At 22.8% G+C, this 26,379-nt stretch overlaps 1 protein-coding gene across 1 annotated transcript in view; it reads left to right on the top strand.

The window, feature by feature from the left end:
• Positions 1-26,379, top strand: part of LOC113552990 — a 122,499-nt gene that overhangs the window by 15,007 nt on the left and 81,113 nt on the right. Inside the window, exon 2 of the mRNA XM_026956078.1 lies at positions 6,044-6,192. Coding sequence (XP_026811879.1) covers positions 6,118-6,192 — 75 coding nt within the window. The 5' untranslated portion in view covers positions 6,044-6,117. The remainder of the gene's footprint in view (positions 1-6,043; positions 6,193-26,379) is intronic.

Below are 26,379 nucleotides of genomic sequence, written 5' to 3'. Positions count from 1 at the left end.
AAATGTCGAGGCTTTTGAATTATGGTTTGGACTCATAATCTATCAGGCCATTTATTTTTATTATTATTATTTTTTTTATTTTGTAAACAAAATGTTATTTCAATTTTATTATACATGGAACACGTATAATACATTTTAGTATAACCTTTCACTGAATAGAATAGTGTTGTTAGAGGTTAAAAATTAAAAATTAAAATACATGAATTAAAAAATCACTGATGGGTTGTTTATTAATCAATTTTTGTTCGTTATTAATAATTTATTAAAATAATAAGTAATGTATAAACATAAAACAATAATGATGATGATTTTATACTGTAATAATAAATGACAGAATAAATAAGCACTGGTTCATGTTAAAATTATGAAAAATATTTAAATTTTAGGAAAAAATTAAATGACATATTTATTAAACTACCCAAATCAAATTTATAATACATAAAAACTGTATTCTGCTTATGATATTCTGGTTATTTTTTCTGTTTAGTATAATTATTTAAACAAAATACCTACATAACTTCACCAAGTATCTGCTTAAAAAACTTAAAATGTGGTAAAAAATTAACGCATCACAGTTTTACAAATAAAATTATTTGAATATAAATATTTCATGCTCTTATAATGAGTTGAATAACGAATTTTATTTCTAAATAATTTAGTAATTGTATTACTAATTTTACTAATTTTTGCATTACGCTTTACCAAGTAGTAAGAGACAGTAGTTTTTATTGTTATGATGATTAATTTATTACTTATATTTTAATACTAATTATTAATATTTATCTATAATGCCACTTTTGGTATTAATATTTTAAATTCTGAGCAAAATGATAAATATATTGATTTTATAATGATATGTGTTTTATGTCAACAGAAATTTTTCATAGTAAAAAAAAAATCTATAATTCTTAACTTCAGCATCTTTTCTAGTTAAAAAGTAAATTTAGTTGGTACTTTGGAGAATAATGTGTAAAAAATGTCCAGAATTTTTACCAGAACCTAACCTTTTGGAATTTTTTTTTGTAAAATTTTCATATTTCAACAAACTTGGTTTTCTTATTTTATTATATTTAAAAAACGAATAACCATAGATACTTGAAATCTTGAAATTTTCACTAAATATTTGTATTAACATTTTCTAAACATAGTATAATTTTCAAATTACTTTGAATTTTTTAAAGTTATTTATAAGCATGATAATCTTACGATTTTTTTAAAGGTTTTTTTGAATAACATCAATTAAAAAATTAATTCCATACATCATAATGGTCTACTTTTTTTATTTAAATTCAAATAGTTTTGTTTATATTGGATTGGACTTATTTATAAAATGTAATTTATGATTTTATAAAATGCTCTACGTGCGATGTTATTACTAAACCAATATTCTCATAAAAAAATTAAAATTTATTCAAACTAGTTTGATTATAATTCAGTTATTGTACATTGGCAAAAAAATACTAAAATAAGTTATAACAATAATATGGATGTTTATAAAATGTAATATTTTGTATTATTATTACTTATAACTAGTTTTATAATATAAAAATAAAAATTTGAACAAAATAGACATTTTTTACAAATAATATTATTAACGAATATAGATTAACTCATATTAAGATTAAAATTTAAGTATTTATGCTGAAAGTACATTTTTGATGTATTTCTAGTATGAAACCAACAAGTGCTAATGTGACAATCTCAATACAACTTCAATTCATTACCTGTCAATAAATTAAAAATTAAATACAAATATCAATAGTTATATTTTATAATCATACTAATATACTTAGTTGTAGGTATATATGTTATTACTCAATAGGTACGACAGCCAATTATTAAATTAAATTATAAAAACAACTAACATCCTAATTATGCTTTCAAATCATTAGCTATAATATGTAGGTACAATATAGGTATTTATATAGTTAATATAGATATTACGAATTTATCTAAATAGATTTAAATCCTAATGAATACTTGCCATTAGAGTGAAAAATGTATTTTTTTCAAATTATGTATTATATGGTTTATTATGATTAAACCATGAAAATTGTATATATTCAGAAAATTAATAAAATTATAACATTACAAACACAAGTTATCATAAAAAAAAAAAAACTCGTATAATATTATAATTAAATATTAATAACTATTATTCAGTGAGTGATAGTTTATAAAAACAAAAAATATTATAATACTAAAACTAAAGTATTAATTTTTTAATGGTAAATTACATAAATAATTGTATCATGTGTTATAAACATTGTTATATATGCAGTGTAGATGGCATGTGCTAATTTCTAATTCAAACTAAATTAAATACACATTATACTTTATAATACGATATCGTGTAATACATGCCCAATCATTTTACACATCGTTTATATTTTTCATTTTAATTCCATTGTAACACTCGTATACTATTTTTTAATAATATACAAACAAATATTACTGTCGAATTCAATTAATACAATTAAAATAGTTCATCAACATATTATGTGAATTACATTAGAGTACATATTGTATATATATATATATACACAATATTATATTATATAATTTTTATTAATGGTACCAAATAACTACCTAATGAATGCAACAACTTTTATTATACTTTATTTAAAGTAAATTCCAGTAAGTTTTTGAATGACTTTGAATTTATAAATTCATATCTAAACTTAATAGGTTTTTTTTAACGGTTATTGAGTTATGGATGTTGCCAACTTTGATAATAATTCTAAACTTTATTTTTAATATAATTTTTATTTTGGATACATTTTATTTTGATGCATGGCTATACTATATTCTTATTTATTTTCTTCAACGACCAATCAAGCTAACCAATTTCCGACAGAACTATTTTCTACACTTATAGCCTCTAGTGCATAGACACTATATAAATGGACGACTTTTCTATTATTGTTGGCTTACCACTTTAGCTTCCTTATACAATTATGTTTTATATTATAGATAATATATATATATATATACAATTTATGTGTTATGACTTCGTGAGTCCGTGTATTTATCTATGATTTTAACAATTTATTTTTCAATACTACCTACAATGCTTTTAAAATTAATCGTGCCTTTTCTCTCAAAAATATAGTTTAGGTCAATACTGTGTTTGAAGTCTTTATCAGCAATCTCCCATCGTCACTTTTTATTTTATTTATTTGTATTATAATTGACAGATTTATTAATGGTACAAAAGCTCATACATATATATATATTTTAATTTTCGTATTGATTTTATTTATAAAAACTTTTGATTTCATTTTGTCTGAAGTATATAATTTTATTTCATTGTAAACATATAATTTATTCATAATTAGCTCTACAACACAACTGTATAAATGTATAAAAGTAAAATGATAACAAATTCGTTTTATTTTTTGAAGCATGTGTATTTGGATGGCACCTACGTATATTATTGTAGTATTAAATCACTTATTTTAATTTAATAAATACAATTATAGTTGTATAGTATTTGTCTTCACCGATATAATTTAAAATAAACAACTACTTTTATTATAGTAATTTATCACAATAAAGATTACAACTTAATTAAATTCATATTATTTATTATGACATGACATAATCACTAAGTACACTAAAATTAGAATTAAAGCACATTGTTGATATTAAATTAAGTTAATAATACTAATGTTTAAATTTTAACATTTAACTAATCAATAGCTTGTAGATAGAAATTAATAAATATAATATTTTAATATCGATTTGTTTTCAATATGTATTACGCGTACATAAATATTAAGATGATAACTTTACTCTAAATTTATAATTTAAGTTAATTTAAAAAAAATACGAAATTGAAAATATTTAGATGCATAATAAATATTCTAACATTTATTGTATGTATAATAAAACTAGTTTTGTAGTGATATGATGAAATCGTGCAGATTTTAAAAGTCAATACTAATTCCACCACCACAATCCGTCGTCAGTCATTATTTAATAGAGAAGACCAGTACATAATTCTAAATGTATGTATTTATTATACAATCATGACTTTTGGATGAAGTGCTGTATTAACTAGTCGGTCATCTGATTACCTTTGTATTATTAAATTTAAGTATAATGTGTTTATAGTATAGTCACTATACTATATTGTAAAACTATACTTTATTAATATTAAATTCTTGTTTTCCAATTTGGATATCCGTTTTGATGATCTTAAAAACATTCGTCCTATTCAAGCGTTTCTAAATATAACTCTTCGCATCATAACTGGTGTAATAAAACTGTATAAAAAAAACTTAAAAAACTGCATTATAAGCGTTTTCACATGAAAATTACACTGCCTAATAATCCCTTAAATTAAAATATGTCACAAAATTGTATCCTGGCGAGTTATAAACTCTTTCATAGATTAAAAAGAAACTAGAATCGTGATTATCCTGAAAAAAATAAATATACAATTATATTCCCTCTTTTATTCTTAGATAATACACGGGTATTTCAAAAGTAAAGTATCAACTAGGTTAACAATATCGAATAGAATAATAAACGGGCCATAAAAAAACATTTTATTCAAATTTGTAATAATTCTTACTGAGAAAAAAACATATCCATTACGAGTATACATAGTATTATGATTATTATGTATTCCAAAATTCATCTTTTTCTTTTACATTTTTTTTCTCTCTTTGTTTTTACTTAATATTTCAATGATCCTAGATGGCAAAGACCACAAAAAAAGATTCGAAGGGTAGGTGTTGAACGTGCTTGGTCTACACTTATGCCTGAGGTGTTACCGATAAGGTGAAATCCTCTATCAATCGATTCACGTTACGAATATATTTTGATACTATAATAACTTATTGTATATGTAAGTCTAGATTGTTTTTCTTCTTTAAAATAATAAAAAGTACAAGAAATATAAACATAAATTTAAATTTTCAATTAAATTTTTGGGTGGTGAATGAATCTTATTGTGAGTAAGGTGAACTCGAGTGTCATTTCTCCGGAGCAGTGGTAATGTTTTTACTAATCGTATTAATACTTAGTGTCTTCGTGGAAATCAACCTTTTCGACCTTCAATTCTTGGTGTTTGACTATAAATGGTCCTTTCAAGAGAAAATGTCATCCACGTTTTAGAATAGCAAAAATCTGGTTCTGGGAACTTATGGTACTATAAATAATGTAAAACGAAATTTTCATTTTATGGTTCATATTATCTTAAAATGTTTTAAACAAAAACTATTGCATTAGTCAAAAATCGTTCATATTGTTATTTATTCACTTATACATTTCAGAATCTTAAAATTAACATTAAACCTAAGCATTGGTTTTATTTAATTTAACAATAAAATAAATAATATGAAAATTATGGTAGGAAATTAAATTATGATTGAATAATACTAATTAAACTGTTTGCGCTTTCGTCACTATTTGTTGTGTAGTATGAAATATAAACTATTAGTCAAACAATAAATTATTATATTGTTAATTTCAGTTTATTTATATAAACATTATAAACTTTATGTAAACAATATAATATGATTATTTAATTCCAACCATAGATATATATAAGAAGTAGTCACCCCAAAGTTGAGAGGTTTTAGGAGGTACTTAAAACAAACTTAAAACACTTAAACTAAAAACATATCAATGGTTAAAAGTAAATTATTTATTTAATTGCAATTGATGTATGAAAGTATGAGTATGTTAAATCAAATATAAACATTGAGTTTTGAAGATTCAAGAGTGGTTAAAAACAGTTTATGTTTACATTAAACACTGGGACTTATAACTATAATAATATGATGAGCAATGGAAATATAATTTAAATAATAGCTAATAAACGGTCCAGGTATATACTATATTACAAAAATAAATATATTATTTGAGCTTTGTAGTAAACTGATGTAGTTTTAATTAAAATTACTTTAGTAAACAATTTAAATTGTTTAATTTTTGATATACATATTTGGTTTATTCCTTCGTATATTTACTGTATGTCGTTAAATATTTTACATGAATTGTATAACATTTTTGAATTTTATTTTTGTTTTAGAGAATCAGTTCAACTTGGAATAATGTTTAGCCACAGTATATTTTAAAGAAAACAAATTGTTTTTTCGCTGTACTATGGCCATTCTCCAATCTTGTTGTTGTTTTCAGTCTCTTAGAACGGGATGTTATGCCAGCGTCATTTATGCAATGGTGAGTACATTATGATTCATTTTAAAAGTAAGAAGGAGAAAAATATTAAGATCTAAATAAATTTCACCTGGATCATGTTATGGGCTATATGCCAGACTACTAATGCACCCGAAAAATCTTAATGGAGATCTATTATGATAAAATTGATATTCAGCGTACCAGCAAATATGTGTGTGTGTTAATTCAACTCGTGCAAATAGTTAGTGGAAAAATTATTTTAGTTGACAGTTATACAATTATATGAATTCACAACAATAGGTAACTCTCTAATGTTTATGTAAAAAAAAGCTTATTACATTTATTTAAGATAAACTTTATTATAACAAAAAACATATTTTTTTCATTTGATGAGAAAACATTTTCGTATAACATTGCATAATAATAATTGTATTATAATACCTAACTACCTATTATATTTCGTTTATAATTTTTTTCACTAACATTAAAATAGTATTTTTTATAATCATAATTATTTATTGGAAGATGGAGCTGTTTACCTTTTAGTATAGAGAAGTCAGTTGAAAAAACAGATAAATTTAAATTTAGTTTTTATTAAAATTGAAAAGAATCAAAATAAGAAATTATAATAAAATAACTTATATAATAACTACAATTATAATTTTTATAATATTGAGTTTTAATGTTAGAGAGTTCTCAAGGATTTTATAGTAAAATATAAAAATATAATATTATAGATAGTACCTTATTATTACAAGGCTACCAATTAAAAATATAACACATGATGTAAAAAATCTACTAGTTGCTGATATATTTTATCAAAATTGGCATGTTCATAATACTACTGATTTAATTACCTTTTGATATATTTTTATGAGGTTTTTTATCTCTATAATAGATAATTTGATGTGTGTAAGACGTGGACTATACTATCTTTAATATGAAATTATGCTCACTGAATTTATTATGATTTATTTAGAATTATTTGTTATGAGTTAGACGTGAAAGTTGATTTTTGGCTAATATTTGGTAAAGTGCAAATTAAGTAGTTAGATTTAGATTTTCCTAGGAAAATTGGACCTAGCTAGGCAAAACATCCATAGTAAAACTGTACTTAGCTTAATGGGTAAGTAAGTTTAAGTATTTCTCACTTCGTGGGAAACTTGCCCGCATGTAGCAGATTGGATAAGACGGCTTTTCAGTGCTAGTTATATTTACATCGACTTATAGTTCAATAATAAATCACAATAACCGTTAATAATAATAGCTCTTATCTCTGATGGAGATATATACCATATATCTCATATGGTTAACATATAGAAGTGGAAAGTCGATCGAAGAAAAAAATATTATGTAAAATTTAACACGTAAAAAAATCGAATTCCCGCATCCATGTACAAAATACATTGTACATTAATTATTAATATCCATTACTCCCATAGAGCTGATTAATCACAATAAATTTGAATATATTATCTGGTTTGTGTTAAACCTAACATACGGTTATGACCCATATTAATTATAGTTATAGGTACATATACTTTTTTTAGCAAATTTATTTTGCGTTTATTAATAAATTAATAATTCAAACAAAAGTTAAAGCTCTTGTATATTAACAAAAAAAATCTATTGCAGGCATTAAGGTTATCTCCACACTACATAATAGCTATTTGGTATTTTCTAAGCGCACATTCTCTTTTTGTCAATCATTAGCAGCTCGTTTATCTATAGTAATCAAGTAATCATAAATATAAAATAGCGGTTTTCTTCGTAAATGTTTTCATGTGCGTTTACTTTGAATAATGTTTTGTGCAAATGCAATTTTTTTTTATATACTCAACGCATATTTTCTTAAATTTATTAGTTGTGCATTAATCGCGCAATAAAGATGATGAGTGAATTAGTTAACCATTAATGTATTTATAATGTTTTCTATAAGGAACAGTCGAGATATTACGACATGAGTGAATATTTTTCCAGCTTTAATCTTTATAATACATTTTTACAGTGGATCTTCAAGAAATTAATTAACATATTCTATGTATGTCTTGATTGTCAAAGTTGAGGTTAAACAATTTAAAAAATCTTTCATATCCTGCATATTATGGTAATTGGAATTTAATTTTTCAATATAATTTTACTTTATTCGTATATTTAAAATAACTTATTCGGTATATTTATTTATTTTTTTATGTTTCAAAAAACCGTACTATTACGTGTGTATTGTCGTAATGTATATCTGACGTGTTAAGTAAAACAACCAAACACAATATCATATTATAACGTTACATTGTTACATAAAACTACTGTCTGCCAAAAATATGTCTGTGGAAAGTATAGTTTTATTATTATTATATTTTTTTTTCATTTAATTTACAGGTATGCATTATATTAATTTATGATTCCATTTAAAAATATGTTAGCTATTAACGAGTAATGTTAAGATGTTGGATTATTTACAATATAAAATGTATTTAGTATATTTTAATAAAAGTTCCATAATAACTAAGAATTGTTTAATTGTTTTTCAATAATTTATTTGTCTAATTAATTAAATTAAGTCGTTAATATTCATATTTTTTGGAGTCAAGACCTTTTTATAAAACATTCACTTACTGTTTTATATTTCTCAAATTTTAAAAGGTGCCGGTATTTTGTCTTCATTATTACTACTTAAGCTCTTAGTACTTTTCTTTTCGAAGCGTTTTATCGCATTAATACTTTTTTTAAGTTTTCAGTTTGAGTCATTGGTTTAACGTACTTTTACATTATCTGCACATTATATTGTTTATAAGAATGTTTAATGTTTTAAATAATAATAAATAATAAATATTCTATAAAATGTATGAATTTATATTATTTTTATAATTCTACTTACCAATAGAAAAAACTCATCGTACTTTTTTTTTAATATAAAAATGTATTTTACTAATATTAATGTAGAAACCCTATTTTAAATTAAAATATAATAATAACAATCAATAACTCATACATAAAATATTTTTACATATTATTTTAATGGTTTTATATTTGTTATAATAAAAATGCATTAAACAATTAACTTAAAATATGGTTAATAACAAAGTTTAGGATGAGATATTACATTTATAAAATGTAAAACTCATTAATAAAAATTAGTCGAATGTGTTAAGTAATACGTTATAATGTAATGAATAATAATACCTTAGTTCTATTGGGTTTCACTACATTTATTTTCAAGTGAAAAGTGTAAGTATGTAGAACCGTTAATGTTCAGTTTGGGTGTTCTGAAAATGAAACGGATTTAATAACGTCGATAGCTGGAAGCATTCGTGCACTTTCACAACTTAAAAGGGCTTTAGAATCCAATTAAATATGACCTGAATATTCATCGACTGTCCTTTGCTAAGAAAATGATATTTCTTAATCGTGACATGTTAAATATTTTTAATTATTTTTTTTAAAATCTGAAATTTTACCTATTTTGTATAACTCTTTTGTACTCGTTGCTAGATAGAAAAAAAATAAATCTAGATTTATTGTAAATGATAAACCTTTCAATAAATATTTTTAATTATATTGATAAAATATTAAATGTTATATGATTGAACGTGATCTCACATTATGTGTCTTAAATTTCATATGATAATAATATTAAATTAACAGTGAATAGTATTTGGTTTATATGAATTATCATAATAATTATATGAAAATGAAACAATACACGACCACGTTTTATTTAATACAACTGTAATTATTTTACTTTAAATAAGACATTTTCATGTATTGTTTGATATAATTATTATATTGACATTACATAATCACTTATTATAAAATATATCTAAGCAAATTTTTAGTTCACTATAAACACCGTTATCCAATTTCGAAGTAACTAGTTGCACATCAAAATACGCTACCAAATTAAAAGTATACTCATAAGATATAGATAAGGATTTAAGGTTCCTAAAAACAAATATCGTGATTATGTGCATAATTATTCAATAATTTATAATTTTTTTAATTAAAAATAAAAATAGAATTTTTACTATGATAAAAACATCAAATTCTTCACTGGTGTTTTTGTTACCAATATTTAATCATATTTATAGGAATTAAATTATGGGTGAAAATGGATCGAATAGTAATAATAATGAGATATGTGACTCGACACTGGTTGACAAGGTTTAAGCGAGAAAATCGATATGTTGAAAATCGTATTGTCTTACAATAATTATTGTGATATTTTTAGATCCTGAATGAAGCGATAATTATATTAATTTTATAATATGATATGTGTTTTTTTCTGTACGCCATTATCATTTGGGGCAATAAATATTATTCGATTTTTAAAATTGGGAGTGCATTAAAAAAAAAATTAAATATAGTCGGTACTTTGAGAGGTCAAAAGTAAAATATTTTCAATACTTTTTTTCAGAATTGAGGGAAAATAAATAAAAGAAAAACGGGAAATTTTAACCGAATGAAACTTTCGATAATATCGATTTTTTTGTGGTGTGATTCGAAAACGAATAACGGAATAACCGCAGATATTTAAAATTTTCACAAAATATTTTATTTATCATTTTTATTTACGATCAAATTTTCAAATATTTCGATTATTTTTGAAATATTTATAGTCATAAGGAATGTTTAATGTTTTAAAGTTTTTTTTTCAAGAAATGTCTACTAAAAATTATTTGCTTGGTAGAAATGCTTGAAAATTTAATAAAAAGAACTTCATAAATTGACAATATTATCTCAATTAAAAAATGTCCAAAATCTATAATTACAATATTTTTTTTACGTCCATACAGTTAGAATATTGACTTATAAATCTCAAAAATGTAAAAATTATTTTGTTGTTAAAAATTCATAATACATTGTGTTTTTATATCTAAGATTTGAAAATTCAATACGAGGTTCATTATAAGTTTTTCAACCTGTATAAAAAAAGACTACTTGAAATGTTCGGTAAATGTTTACATTATTATTTTCATAATACGATAACATTTTCAAAATCTTTTACTCTTTTTGAGTTGAAAAACGATGTTTTTTTTCGATAAATATAATTATTCGCAGAGTTAAAATTTTTAAAAATTCGATACAAAATATTACACACAATTTTCTCATATCTGTTTAAAAATATCAAAAACACATAGATTCAATTTAAGTAAGAATTTTTATGAAATTCGTTAAAATTGAAAAAAGTACACACAACTTTGTTTTTAGAAATTCATAAGAACTTTTAAATCTTGAACATTTTTTATGTGATTTTTCATAAATAATTAATATTGGAACTATAACATCTAAAAAAGTATTAATTTAATTTTTAATAAAAGACAATTACATTTTATAGACAATTATTAGACATTTTAAATTCAAATTCAAACGAAATTCCTTATTAAATGATAAATAACGATGTTAATTATTTTATTAAAATGTAAAAAAAACATTATCCGTGGGAACTTTAAAGTTTAAATATATTATATTATTATAATTTTTTTATAAGAAACGAAAGTTTAGATTTATTTTAATATATTATCTATTTATACTATTTTTATAGTCTTATGATATTCACAGTAATTATGTAATTTTTGTTATATTGAAAATTTTGATTCATATAAGTAAGCTGATGCATGATGGGAAAAATATATATTATTATTATAATAATACTTGAGTTTTAATAAATGCATATAATACTAAAAGTAAAATAAATAACTAACAGTTGTATAAAAAATCATATTTTTAAAAATATTAAGTGGTATAACCTGACATACTGTTTTTGCTCAGAATCGTTTTTCATATACAATGATATATTATTGAATTCAAACTTAATACACCTGTAATAGTGACCCACTTGGCACTTAATATAGCAGAACAGTATCCAGTTGCCTACTTTTTTTTATTTTAACATTAACCCTATTTTAATGTATTATTACTTTTGTATACATATTATTTGTAGTACAAATATACAGGGTTATCAGGACTATTTAAAGAATATAGTAACATTTGTAATGAAAGTTTGTTAAATAGTCTTGTTGCACCTTATATATAAATACTTAGGAAAATTGTTCAAAATCATTATACTTGGTAATTAGTTTTTGTTATTAATAAATTATTTGTGTTTGGTGATGAAAATTTTAACACAAAACTATGTAAAATGTCTACTTCGAATTACAATCCTATTATTTAATGACTAAAATATTGACCTAATAGGGCTTGAATAAGGAATAAGGATTTCAAATAGGAATATTAATGTTGTTTTTTTTACATTTAATAAAAAATTAAGGAATGTAAACATTGTTTGAAAATGTATATATTTTCTTTAAGTTAAAACACTTACATTATTTTTGGAAATTTTTATTAATAAAATATTATTTTATTTTATAAAAGAACAAATTCACCTTCGAATACAAGGAAGTTAAATAATATAATATGACGTGTATATCTGTTTTTATATAGCATTTGTATTTATTTCAGAATGAATCTCATACAAAGCATCTCTTGGGTAGATACTGTGGGGATTAAAGGGTATTTGTTTAATTTTTATTTAAATTTGATGATATAGGTATAGGATTAAAGCATTAAAGAGATATTTTTGATACAAAACATAAGAATTATGTACATTACAATTAAGCTACAATATATTTTAGATTGCTTAGTGTTTACAAAATAGAGTTGTAATTTTGTTATACATGCAATTTAATAGACTGAAATATAACGAGTTTTAAATTTGAATTGAATTTCTTCAGATTATATAATACATTATAGGTATAGCAAAATATTTGTGTATTTGCTGTAGAGTGTAGATAAATAATTTTAATATTTAATTCACGGATAAACTTAATTTTTTAAGTTATAAAAACAAACGAAAAAAATAGTTAATTATTACTGCCGAGAAAAATAATTTAGTTATAAATATAAAATAATCTTATTACGGGCTTCAACAAAATAAAAACCTAAAATGTTATCTAAGTTCTTTCCAAAATGTTAATGGAAATTTATCCAGTGGAACAAAACTCATAAACTCATGAAATCTTTTTTCTCACAAAGGCGGCTAAAACTCATGTCGGGCAACACTGATGAACCTTAACATTACTTGTAAAATCAATTACATCACAAACAGTTTACGGTTCCCGTGAACACACAAGAGAGGCCAGAGAGACTTTCTACACGATCGATACTAGTGAATTTGGATAGTCTTAGGCAAGGGGGAAAAATGTAAGGGTTGTGTGACGAAAATGGACCGGCTTTAAATTGTGTCTGCAGTATTGCAGGACGAACAAAATGGAACTACACAACCCAAATTGAAATCAATGTTGTGGTTTTATTTTATTTACGCCCCTTTCCGGTGTACTTCATTTTCGAATGATTATCGTCGCACGTGATGGCGATATACAACATGACGCTGTATACGGTGACACGTAAACTGATTCCAAGAGTATTATATAATATATATCCTCTTGCATGCAATAGTACAAGTCAGTGTAACTAGACTCTAAAAACGAGCAATAAACTGTTTTTTATTATTTTTTTTTTTTTATCAATTTATTATACATGTCTATTTGAAATAGCTATGTCTATCTGAACGTCCTAAAGTAAAAATCTAACCGAAATCAATCTTTACCGATGATAAATGATCTGTAAATACGTTCGCACTAAATAATCATTTCATTTTACTGCCCTTGCACTGGCATTTTCATATGATAATTTATAACCATTTATCATAAAATATCGAGATATGCAAACATATTCCCAAAATTATTCATTATTAAAATAATGAAAAAGATGCACAGTGTTTGAATACCAATTTAATTTACACATTATGACGTGTATTCGTGATGTAAACGTATTTAATATAATTCTTTTATTGGTGCATATAAAATGTATTAATATATTTTATCACGGCCTTCGTATTAGCACTATAATATTATGTTTATTTTGTATAAATATAACGCATTATTGTTGTCTTTGAGTTACGGATATAAAACTACTTACCTGTCCTGTAATGTATTATGATGAATGGTTAGAAACCTTCATATAATAATCGCTATTTTGACGTTTTTTGAGTGAATATATAATATGTGAATATAACGCAAAAGTGGTGTGTTAAAAAACCTTAAAAGGTTGTACGTCTACTATAATCATGACTATGGGTTATTTTGTTACTAATAAATTCGTTGAACAATGATTGAATATATTTTAATTATTGCTTCCAAAACCATTTATTCCACCTCATTACAAGAACAAGCACACTATTTATCTTTCTGCCATCGGCGTTGTATGAAAACCGAGATAGATATTTTTTTAGAACTAAATCTGATGTTGACACGATACAATCATAACAACAAACAATGTAAAAAACTTCTTTTACTGTATTTTATTTTTTTATTTATTTTTAAACGTATTTTTTTATGATTACTTATAGTAAATTTAATATACTTTGTAATTTATATTAAGTATACGAAGATTTGTAAATATACACAAAATGTAGAAAAATTACATAGGTTGTTAATGTTAAAAAATGAAATGTTTTATGAATTGCTTGAGAAAATACGTTTTTACTCTTCTACATTTAAAATGTTTATACTTGCTACCAACATTTCAACTGATGAAAATCAAATAGTACACTATTATATTTTTGAACATCATACATAATATATGTAAAATTTCACTTTTAAAATTGAATTTACTTAATAAATAATTTTATTAATAATTGTATTATCAGATACGTCATTTTGTATATAATCAATTTGGGGAACAAATAAGATAAATTTGAGTTTGTACAAGAAGTGTGTAATTTATTTAAACATTTTTAATGATTAACAATACAACTTAGATTACTTGTTAATTGTTTTCGGAACCTATCGTGATTAAGAACTAACAGATCATAATTTATGAGTTTTATTATGTTAAGTCATAAGTTATCATACATATTTCAAAGTATTATTTAATTTCATTTTAGTTAAATTTAATATTACCTATTAATAATTTGTATGTTATTCTTCTCCTATAAAAATCAAAGTTATTCATAGATTATTATTATTATTTTTGCTTAACATGAAAGATTTTGGATTATTAATTTTATTTTACATAATATTATGGTGTTAAGCTAATCTATAGTATTATTACTATAGAGTAAAGATAATATACGAAAAGGAAACCATGTTCTCAGTGTAGCAGATTTGCCTATCTAGGACGCCGTATTATAACTTATGAAAGTTTTTCATTATAATATAATGATTAATAGATTTAAATTTTTTATTTTCTCAATAATTTTTCTAAGCTTTAAAATAAAATATTGATAAATAGTGAAAATTAAAAAATGTTTAATTTATACAAATTTATGTTCATATAGGATATATGTGATAATTACCCTAGATATTCAAAAATTCTTTCAAACTGTTATAGTAAATATAATATTTTTTCAATTATATAAATACTGATAGATCAATATTAATTATTAAAATGTTATTATCATCATAGGTCCCATGTTTTCAAAATCTATTATCGTCGCTCAATTTTTAAATTAATATATTTGGCATATTATTAAGTTAAATAACTTAAATGCCGTATACTAAATCTTTGAATTTCGATTTAGACACGTAAAATATTTTAAAAAATCATGTGGTGGATAATTTATAGGAAAATGGATAATTTTCATGGAAAAATATGTTGAAAGAAAAAACGAAAAAAAGAAAACATGTCTTCAAAGAACACTTATCAATGATTGGTATAAATAATCTAAGTATTTTAAAATATGGCCTTTTAAGTGAATTTAAAAGTTAAAAAAATAACGTTTTGAATAAATTTATTATAAAACGAAAAATTATCATATTTGATAAATTCCTCTATATAACAATGTAAACACTTATTCAGAAAAAAATAAAATTTAAAAAAATTTAAACTTTCTTTATGCAATTATATGTATGGACATAATTTCGTTTTCTTAAAGTAATTATAGAAAAATATAGTTTTATATAGGAACACGTAAATTACAAAAAATATATGGCTTTAATGTACCCTCTAAATGGTTCTTCAAAGAAAGACTAATGCAATACCCAATGCGTAATTTTATAAAGCTTTTACTCTTGTAAGGGTTATGAGTGTATAGGTCAAAGAACTCGTTTTTAAACATAAATAACAGTAATTGTATATATACGTATTTCAATAATATCAATATTAATAAAAAAAATAATGACTTGAAATTATTGAAATTTTATATTTGTATATATTACGAGGGTCACTGATGTTAGATTAGGCTATCAGTAAGCCAGACTTATTCCCTATAGACAACCCAACTGCAGGTCTTAAAACAAAAATAATATTCAAAATGTCCTTAGAGATATGGTTTTCTGTTACCAAAGGAACCACTTAAACCAAGATTTTCTGGGTTTATAATTATTTCCATTCGTATTCATGCGTATTTGTGCTAACAGTAGGTTAAACTATATAATTCATATGATGTATGAATAATTTATGTGAATTTAAAACTATAGTTTTATAGTATTTTCCAGAATTTTCAGAATAATTGTAGTTCAACAAAGAGCAACTCAAAAATAAATTGAAATATTTATATAGTAATAATATAATATGATCTATATAACAACAGTTCACTAAACTGTCAATATCTTGAAGTCTTGATTTTCGCATTTGTCTGACAAAAAAGTTATAATTCAATAAATATTAACAAATATTAATGAAAGTGAAATTATTGTAGACTGAAGATTAATTATTATGATTAATAATTATAGATTATGAAGTTAAAAAATATATACATTAAAGTATGTATTGTTTTTAATCAATTTTATGTTTTTGAAATATGTTCCAAAAATGTCTTTTAATCAATGGAAAATTTTTCTATTTTTAAAAAGCATGAGTTAAACAATCAAAACATTTTACAAATAACAAATCACAATTATATTTATAAAAATTGTAGTCTTATTTTTAAAACGAAAAAAGCTTTGTAAAAGATGTATATGTTGTAGGCATATAGTCAAAGAATTTAATTTTTATGCGATTTCACTATCCTCCTAAACATTTAGTTAAATGACTATTTCAAGTCAAGCAAATAATAAAAATGCAATATTTTGAATTATTTCAAAAATTTAGCTATATTTTTTATTAATTATTTATTGCTTTTTTATACAAAAAAAATCTATGTATTATTTTATTAATATGTAAAACACATAGGTATATGAAAAATGTTTGATTTCGTGTTCATCGATACTATTTTTTTTTTTTTAAGTTAAATTATAAATATACCTAAGTAATTAACAATTAGATGTGATAGTACGAATATAAAAAATGAATAAAAAAGTTATATTATAATTACAAATTTTTATTAATTTTTAGTTATTATTTGTGATTAAATGTAGTTATTTGTTATTAGGGCATTTGCTGAAACAATTAATTAATTAATTTTTTTTTTAAACATTAACACCGATTGGTTTGACATTGGATTATTAATTTTTATTTAATAAGAATATATATGGTACTAACTACTTGTAATATAGACTATAGGGTATATAATATACTCGTACTATCGTCTACGTCTATCATATCTAATTAGTAATTATACTTATATATATATTTATGATTTAAATTTTAAAACAATAGTATCGATGGAGATGAAATTAAAAATATTTCGTATATCTAAATGTTTTATATATTAATAAATAATATATATTTTATTTTTTTATATAAAATAGGTATAAATAATTGACAGAAAATAAAGTTAAATTTTTAAAATAATACAAAATGTTTTATTTTTAATATTATTTGCCGGAATTGAAATAGGTATTTAACTAAATGTCTAGGTGAATAGTGAAATTGCATAAAAATTAAATTTTTTGACTATATGCCTACGACATAAACATAATATAACTTATAGTACCTATTTTATAATAAAAGTACAACGATTAAATCTATCATATTATATTAATTATCGAATATTATGTTATTACGCACGTCAAATGAATGTGGCCATATTCTATATAAATGTGGATAAACTATAATTGGGGGCACATGTGATATTTTAACTCATATAATTTTGACGCCACTAAATTTAGGTGCCAGTTAATTTTGACGCAAAATATAACAATGAAAATAATATATTGCATACGGTGTTATGGTAATATGAAGATTTTAAATTAAAATTACATTTGAATATGTCAGATAATTGTGTACACTCTGTAAATAAAGTCAATATAAGTCATATCAGTCATCACTTTCAACGTAAAATAAAAAAAAATCGGTAACAATATATATTATAGTTATAAGTTATAAGTAACTTCGTAACTGACGGAGTACTTTTACGTATTGCGCATAACTTGAAGTTTCATAAATAGTATAATATACCTGTATATAAATATGATAAATTATGTTTTATATTACACATTTCACATTTCACATTTTGTTCTCCATTTTTTATTATTCATTTATTTATTAATAATTATACAGGTTTAACAATTATAAAATAAAAATAAGTGACACTATAATATGCTAATTTTAATATAAAATAGAAATATTTTACAATATTAAATCAGTAATTTTAATCTGGTTATGTTGCCATGGAAAAAATCAAAATTATTTATTGAATTACCGGAAATTAATATTCTAATTGATCGTTATGAATAAAAGGTAATTTTTACGGTAGTTGGTATATAAAATGTTTGTGATACACGAGTTTTAGTTTGAGAGACGCTTACCTTTATAGTTTAGGTAGTTCAGAACACACAATTAATGATTTTATTTTCATTTTTATTTTTTTGTTTTGCATCAAAATCATTCCGTGCCTAAATGTAGTCGAAATTGCATGATTCGAAATATCGCATGCGCCGAAATATCGTTTATTCAAATGATCGCGTTCACTTGATATGCTTAAAAATACGGAACACCAGCTCATCATTACTAAAACATGTTAAGCTAATATTTTTATTTGAGTTTTTGAATAACTAAAGTGGTGTGTTTCGTACAATTATTATTTTTGTATTCAAATTAATAACGTGTACAATTATTTTGGATTTTAATATTATTTATAAATCTACATTCACATTTGGAATGAATGCATCTAGATTACTATTTTTATTTCATTTAATGTTATTGTTCCTAGAAATTACCTTTTAAAAATAAAATATAAGTATCTAAAATTAATGAACAAAACTTAATTGTACAAAACGATGTTAACCAACGATTATGGTTTTAAGGTTCTTTTATTTATCTTAAACGAAAAAAAAATTGTACCCATTGAGCCATTTGGCCGAGTGTCTTTAAATGTAATAACGATGGTAAGTTATTATGTTATCTTAGGATTCTATAGACTTCGCCAAGAATGGGATCTACTCCTTTCATTACTGCTATGTTATTTTTTCCATTATTTGTTTAAAACTATTTTTTCGAAAACTATCTCTTATTTACAACAAACAAAAAGCTTTTCATACTTTAAATATAGAATCCACATTGAAAACAAGTGTTGATAGTTATCCTTATAAAATGCAATAACACGCAGTCCAATAAACAATAACGAGGCCAGTTAATTAATTAAATTGATTTTTTTTCACAAGTCAATACAAAAATATTAACGAGCAATAATACAACACCAAGCTATTAATCATTATATTTGACAGCGGTCAAAAGAACAAAAAGAAAAAAAATCAGACATAATATCGTCATTGTGAGAATAATAACAAATTATAATTACCACGTCTTAGTTTAAATAAAAACTATCTACAATTCAAATATTATCACTGATTTTAAGATGTTTTTCCAAAACTTGTACTTTATTATTAATGTTTATAAATTGTTTTTAAAAAAGTTTTAACAGCGGCTTTAATAAAGGTTTCTATATTGCAGGTGGTACGATTTAATGAATTTATAGATTATAAAAATTAAAACATTTGGTACCTATTTTATATTCAAATAAGCTTAGTTAGGAAATTGTTTTGGTATTGTTCTCTGCGTTGAGTGCTTTATCTAAGTTGTTTGATATGAATATACGTTTGTACGTGTGGTTTCAGAGCAGATTGCGTATTATATGTTATATATTGTGGTTATTTGGTTAATGACTACTTGCTAATAATATGGATGTCTTAACCATAATATGTCTTGTCCTTGTCTAACACATGTGTAGTATAACAACTATGTGTATGGGGTTCTTACTATATGGTTAATGTATAATTCATATTAGAGCAAATTTATTTATTATTAAATTTTATAGAGAAGACTTAATAACTGAAATATAACATTATAATATAATAGTTTCAACGAAAATAAATAGGATGAACCACCACAAGGTATCTTCTTCTATCAAACAATTTAATATTGTATTTATATTCACCTGATACTTATCACATAACATTCGTTTTATGGTACAGGGTATAGAATATACATACACGAATTTTTAAGACAAAAATCACTATAGTTAAATGTTAAAAGATTATATTTATATCAATATTAAATAACAATTTGTAAGTTATGTTGATTTACAACAACTTAGTTTTTGATAATTTTTGAATAATGCACCTAAATAATTGATTGTGTGCTTGCAGTATTATAATTTATAAAGTATTGATTACACAATCGTTTTACATAAAAAAGAAATCAAGTTAGCTCCTATTAAGTGTCATACGCTCACAAAATATATTTTAATGTGAATAGTAAAATAAAACACGGCCGTATACTGAAAGCGATTTGCTGGAACACAATGGATTGAGAGAGTGGGTATAGGTATTGATTTATATAATTTGAGGGGAGTGATCGAGAAATAAACAAACTATTTAGATTGTATGCGATAAAAGTGTTTAGTATTACCGTGTATAAAATTTGTTCATGGAACTACATCACAGGTATTCTACAGTTTTGAAACAATTACAAAATATAGTTTCTAGCGTGCCATACCATGACGTCCTCCAAAAATCTATAGTTTTGTATTCAGTATGATTAATATTTTTACTCCGGTCAATTACTCATAGTTGTAGCTGCAGGTATTAAAGTTGACAGTTGTACACTCTATCCATAATATATACGCATTTCTATAATATTAAAGTCAGTAATTGCCCAGTTAAATATTGTATAAAAAAATTATTCAATCTAATACGCCACATAAATTAAAATTAACAAACAATTTTTTAAATATTAATTTGTAAGCTAAGTATACATTTAATCAAACTTTTGAATTGACGTAGGGAATATTAAATTCAAAATTTGTTTTTATTTTTATTTTTGAAATATTATACCTTTAGATTGTTATTTTTATGCAAAAATTTTAAATACCAATACGTTATCATACTTCTGTGAATAATAACATATAAATTCTTATTTTAAAATATAACCAGAACAAAAATACTATTAAATTTATCGAATAACCTTCCAATTTGAAGTTTTAAATTCTTAAAAGTTTTTTTTAAAGTTTTTAAAAAAAATTAAATATAAAAAAAGTAAATAAATAAATGTATAAATATATTATATTGAAGGTTCAAGTTACTGTACGTTTACTATATTATTATTTTTATTATTGAATAAAATACTCGAAATATGAATGTTTAATATCACGAAAATAGATTGAGTTTTCCGTTTTTTTTTTTTTTATAAATAGACTAACATAATTTGTTTATATAATAATTTAAGTAAGTACTATAAAAAAAATAATATTATATATTGCAGTTATAAAAATGTCAAAATTCGTAATTTGATGTTGTTGTTACATCGATACAGCTATAATTATTATTCCATGTCCTAAAATATAAAAAAACATTTATGAAATTGTTTGAAATATTTAAAGGTCTGGTTAGCTTTATCATATTTTTTTACAGCTTTTTTGTTTTGTTTATTTAAATTTTTAACCATTGATATAGCTATACGAACTCTTTAATGTTGTAGGATCTCAAATGGTACCTGCAATTTGAAAGATAATGATATTATTTATGAATAAAACAAATATTATAAATTATTTGATTTATCTGCTTTTTGTTAGGGTTTTTTTTTTTTTTTATATATTTGATGTTATATAATATTTTGTGTCTATCGACCAATAAATATAAATATACAAATGATATAATATAAAACTAATAAGTATTTCAAATGTTATTAAAGTTTTGAATGATTCACTGAATATATTTCGTGATAGTTGTAAATATTATGTTTTGAGAAAAATCAGTGGAAATAAATTGAACGTATAAATGTAAATCTAATTTTGAATATTGATTTTATACTTGAATTATCTTAAAACACCTATTTATTTCAAGTAAGAATTATTTTTTCGTACCTCATTAATGCATTACCTATTTATAGTTATATCATTATCGATAACTATAATAAAAAAGGAAATAAATTATGTTATAAAATGTAAATTATTATATTTAATATTTTATTGTATACGTATGCTAAGTGCAATTAATTTTTGTTTAATTAATTAGTGTAAAAGAGATCATGAATAATAAATTTATAATTTGAAATTTGTTTAAATTACTTTTAATGTTTTGAATGCTTAAAAATAAACAATAGACATTATAGTTAATCTAAAATATTAAAATATATATACTATGAATATATAAATAATGCTAAATTTTCATATATAATTTCTACATATTACATATTATATATAAATATATAATAAAATGTGTTTGAAAACAATGTTATCTTTTATAATAAACATCTGGGATAGAAAATGTATTTGAATTTAATTTTTAATTTCACATTTTTTTTACTTTGTGTTTAATGTTTATATTCGTAAATTTACAGATCACTATATTTCTAATGAATGAAATTCATTTATTAAGTCAAAAAAAATATTAACATCTGTATAATCCTATCATCTTTCTTCTTTTATGTATGATTTATTATAACTTATAAGTTTTTATGAATCGCAACTACTTCTTTATTTTAAGCCCAAAATTACTTGTTTATATGATATTTATTGATCATTTAAGACATTAAACAACGTTAGCAAAACAATATCATGCAGCCCTTTAAAAATGAAAACAATAGTTTTTATCATACATCATTAAAAAGTTTTAAGCATTAGCTAAATCATATTTTGTTTTTATTTCTTAAAAATTAATTTTTATTTACCAACATAAATATATCACTAAGATTTAGTATTAGAATAACTTACTTAAGTTGTATTTTAAGTACTGAAACAAAAACTACGTAGTAAATTATACAATAAAAAATTTTTATGATGTATACTATTCTTAAAAATTTTTTTTTTAATTATAATAAAAAAAAACCGGGGAAGTTGCTCTGCTGTTTAGACAGTGTCGAATGTACCTCATTTTTGAGTATATAACTGTAATAAAATATGAATGACGTGTTGAATGTGGATTCAATCATAAATCATTTAATATGAAATACGATTCTGAAGGAGTCTGTTATCTATATTTTTAAAGATATTTTATTCAATTTTTATACTGCTATAAGTAATTTATTTTTCTATTAGTAGTACATTAGGTAAATGTTTGGTTGATTTTATTTTTGATCTTAACCAAATGCATATATTATATAACAATGATTATTTTTAATAAAATCGAAGCTTAAGTGAGTGTAGGATTTAGGTATTTAATATTTAAAGTGGATAAACGACTTAATGATTTTATGCATATTATAATATCACTATAATATACATGTGACATAAACTGAACTGCTTCAGAAGCTTTATATACAGTAACACAATATGACACCTTGTGATCGAGTGTTTTAATATATATGAAAAGCTCCTATTTATATACCACGTTGATGTCATATACTCATACTTGTATCTATTATAACAATATAAAATTATGCCTTAGAAAGTAATAATAGATATATGTGGAAGGTCAATAGTGAACGTTAAATAGATCAATATTAAGTTACTTTTAAAAAATGTATTTGTTGTTGGATTAGCATTTTTACATAATGTGGGATGTACTTGTATTAAAATACTAAAATGTATTGTATATTTCATTTAATATTCATACTAGTTTTTATTAAATTATAACTTTTATAACTAGTAATAAAAATATTTTGTGAACTTAATTTAACATAGCAAATAATAATATACACAATGATGGTGTCAAGTCCTTATGAATAATATTTTTAAAAAAATAACCAAAATCATTATTTTTAATTTAAATATATACAATTTAATTTACTGCCGGAGTGTCATCACTGGATAATCTCTTTACTCCAGCTACACGCCTGTCAATTAAATAATCTATAATTTCGAATTATTGTATTAAGAATGTATTATAGGTTGATGAATCTCAAAAATAAAAATATATAAAATATATATTTATACAATTATTTATTAATATTTGAACTTAAAGCGCTTAAAAAAAAAAAAAAAAAAATCCTGACGTAACGTAAAACGTAAAACGTAAGACATTTACAGTTAAAAAAAAAAAATTAACTGTTCATAATTATTTTATTTAATGTGATAACTAATATAAAAATATAATAATTTCGGTTAGCTACCTGTGTACAATACCTGAAAAAAACCTAGAATTAAATATTGGATTTTTAAAATATAAATACATATATTTTACTATTTTTTATACTAAATAGTTTGAAAATGATTTGAATATAATTCTGATCTATTCAACACACTTAATTTCCGTTTGAAATTTTTGGAATAAAATAAACATTGTGTATCATCGGATCAACAATTTAATGAAAAATAATCAATTTAAAATCTCTATAAATAATAATACAAATAGAGCCAAACTATTTTAAAAATAGTAGTTAGAAAATTCCAATTTAAATATTTTTTGAAAAATTCATGTCTATACTGATATGTTCTAATGATTTACAAACAAAATAAATATTTTGTCAAAAACCTATTTTGCGTAAAATGTTATGTATGGGTAGAATAACATAATTCTATGGGATGCATTAAAATCACAAAATAAATAATTTTCTCTAACACAATTACAATCAATTTAAAATTTAATGAGGCTTAGTTGAAAAAAATAATTTATTTAATTAATTAATATGTTTTTTTTTATATTAAAGTAAATACGAATAATTTCTTTGATCTGCTTAAGAATTGAGATTTAAAAAGTTTAAGATGTTGTTATGCTATTGGAGAAATTCCAATGTTAAATTTAAATATAACAAAATGAAAACATTTTTTTTTTTTAACAATTTAATGTAGATGATGATGCAAATAGTTGTTCAAATAATGAATTTCAGATAATTACAGTAGGTATATTCCAATAGAGACCTAATAAAAGAAATACAAGTAATACGCATTTGGGTACTCTTGACGGTGATGCAAAAACTATTAGGTACTACATTTATATTTAATCTTTAACAAGCATTAAGTTTGTAAATTAAAATGTTGGTCTTAAAGTATTTGAACAGTAGTAATTTAAAACCAAATTAAATTTGAATATTTTTTTTGTCTATAATCTATATTCTATACCATATATCTTCAATAAGTAAAACTGTAATCACGTTACTGCTATAATTATATTTTATCCACTGAAAACATTAACGCGTGTTAATCAAAGTTTAAATTATGCATTTTGAGTTGGAATTAATTTAATTTAATACGTACGTAAAGGTAACAAAATGTTTGTAACACGTCACCTACAAGTTGAAAATATACACGGCACAGTATAATGAGAACTCAGTTGTTCGCGGTTAGCCACACGGTGAAAGTATAAAATAATCTAACCTATAATTTGGGCTTTCGGTTCACGCGTTCATGTATAATACGTGCATATTCTGTTATTGGTTAGTATCTATAGTAAGCTTTAGGTGTGCCAGTGTATTTATACGTACTTACCACACGATAAACCACGTTACTGCGTTTTTGGATCTAGTTCAGCAATTTCGTACACGGACACACGGTTATACAAAATTGATAACGAAATATGTATACGAGTCGGTTATATGGTTATCATAATATATTTTATAACCATTTAATCCAGAATTCGTATTACCAGCGTCAACCAACATAAAACGTGCGTTCAAAGCGAATGTGAACGTCATATATACGTACGCGTAAAAGTATAAAGTGAAAATTTACCTTTACGCGCCAAGTAGCTTGTAAGGATAGGATAACATCACTCACCTGTATTATATATTATTAAAAAAAATATGTATGACAATTTCCTACTTTCATATACATAAATTATTTATAATTCCATAAATACTTAAAATATGTGTATATTTTGTATAGGTTTGGAAAATCCAAGTAAAATCTCAATAATATAATCACGAAACAATATATAAGTATTAAATATTATTGTGAATTATCTTCTTTTCTAG

Source organism: Rhopalosiphum maidis, chromosome 2 (genome assembly GCF_003676215.2).
Source record: "Rhopalosiphum maidis isolate BTI-1 chromosome 2, ASM367621v3, whole genome shotgun sequence".
In the NCBI taxonomy this organism is placed as follows: domain Eukaryota; kingdom Metazoa; phylum Arthropoda; class Insecta; order Hemiptera; family Aphididae; genus Rhopalosiphum; species Rhopalosiphum maidis.
This window is presented reverse-complemented; position numbering and strand designations above follow the sequence as displayed.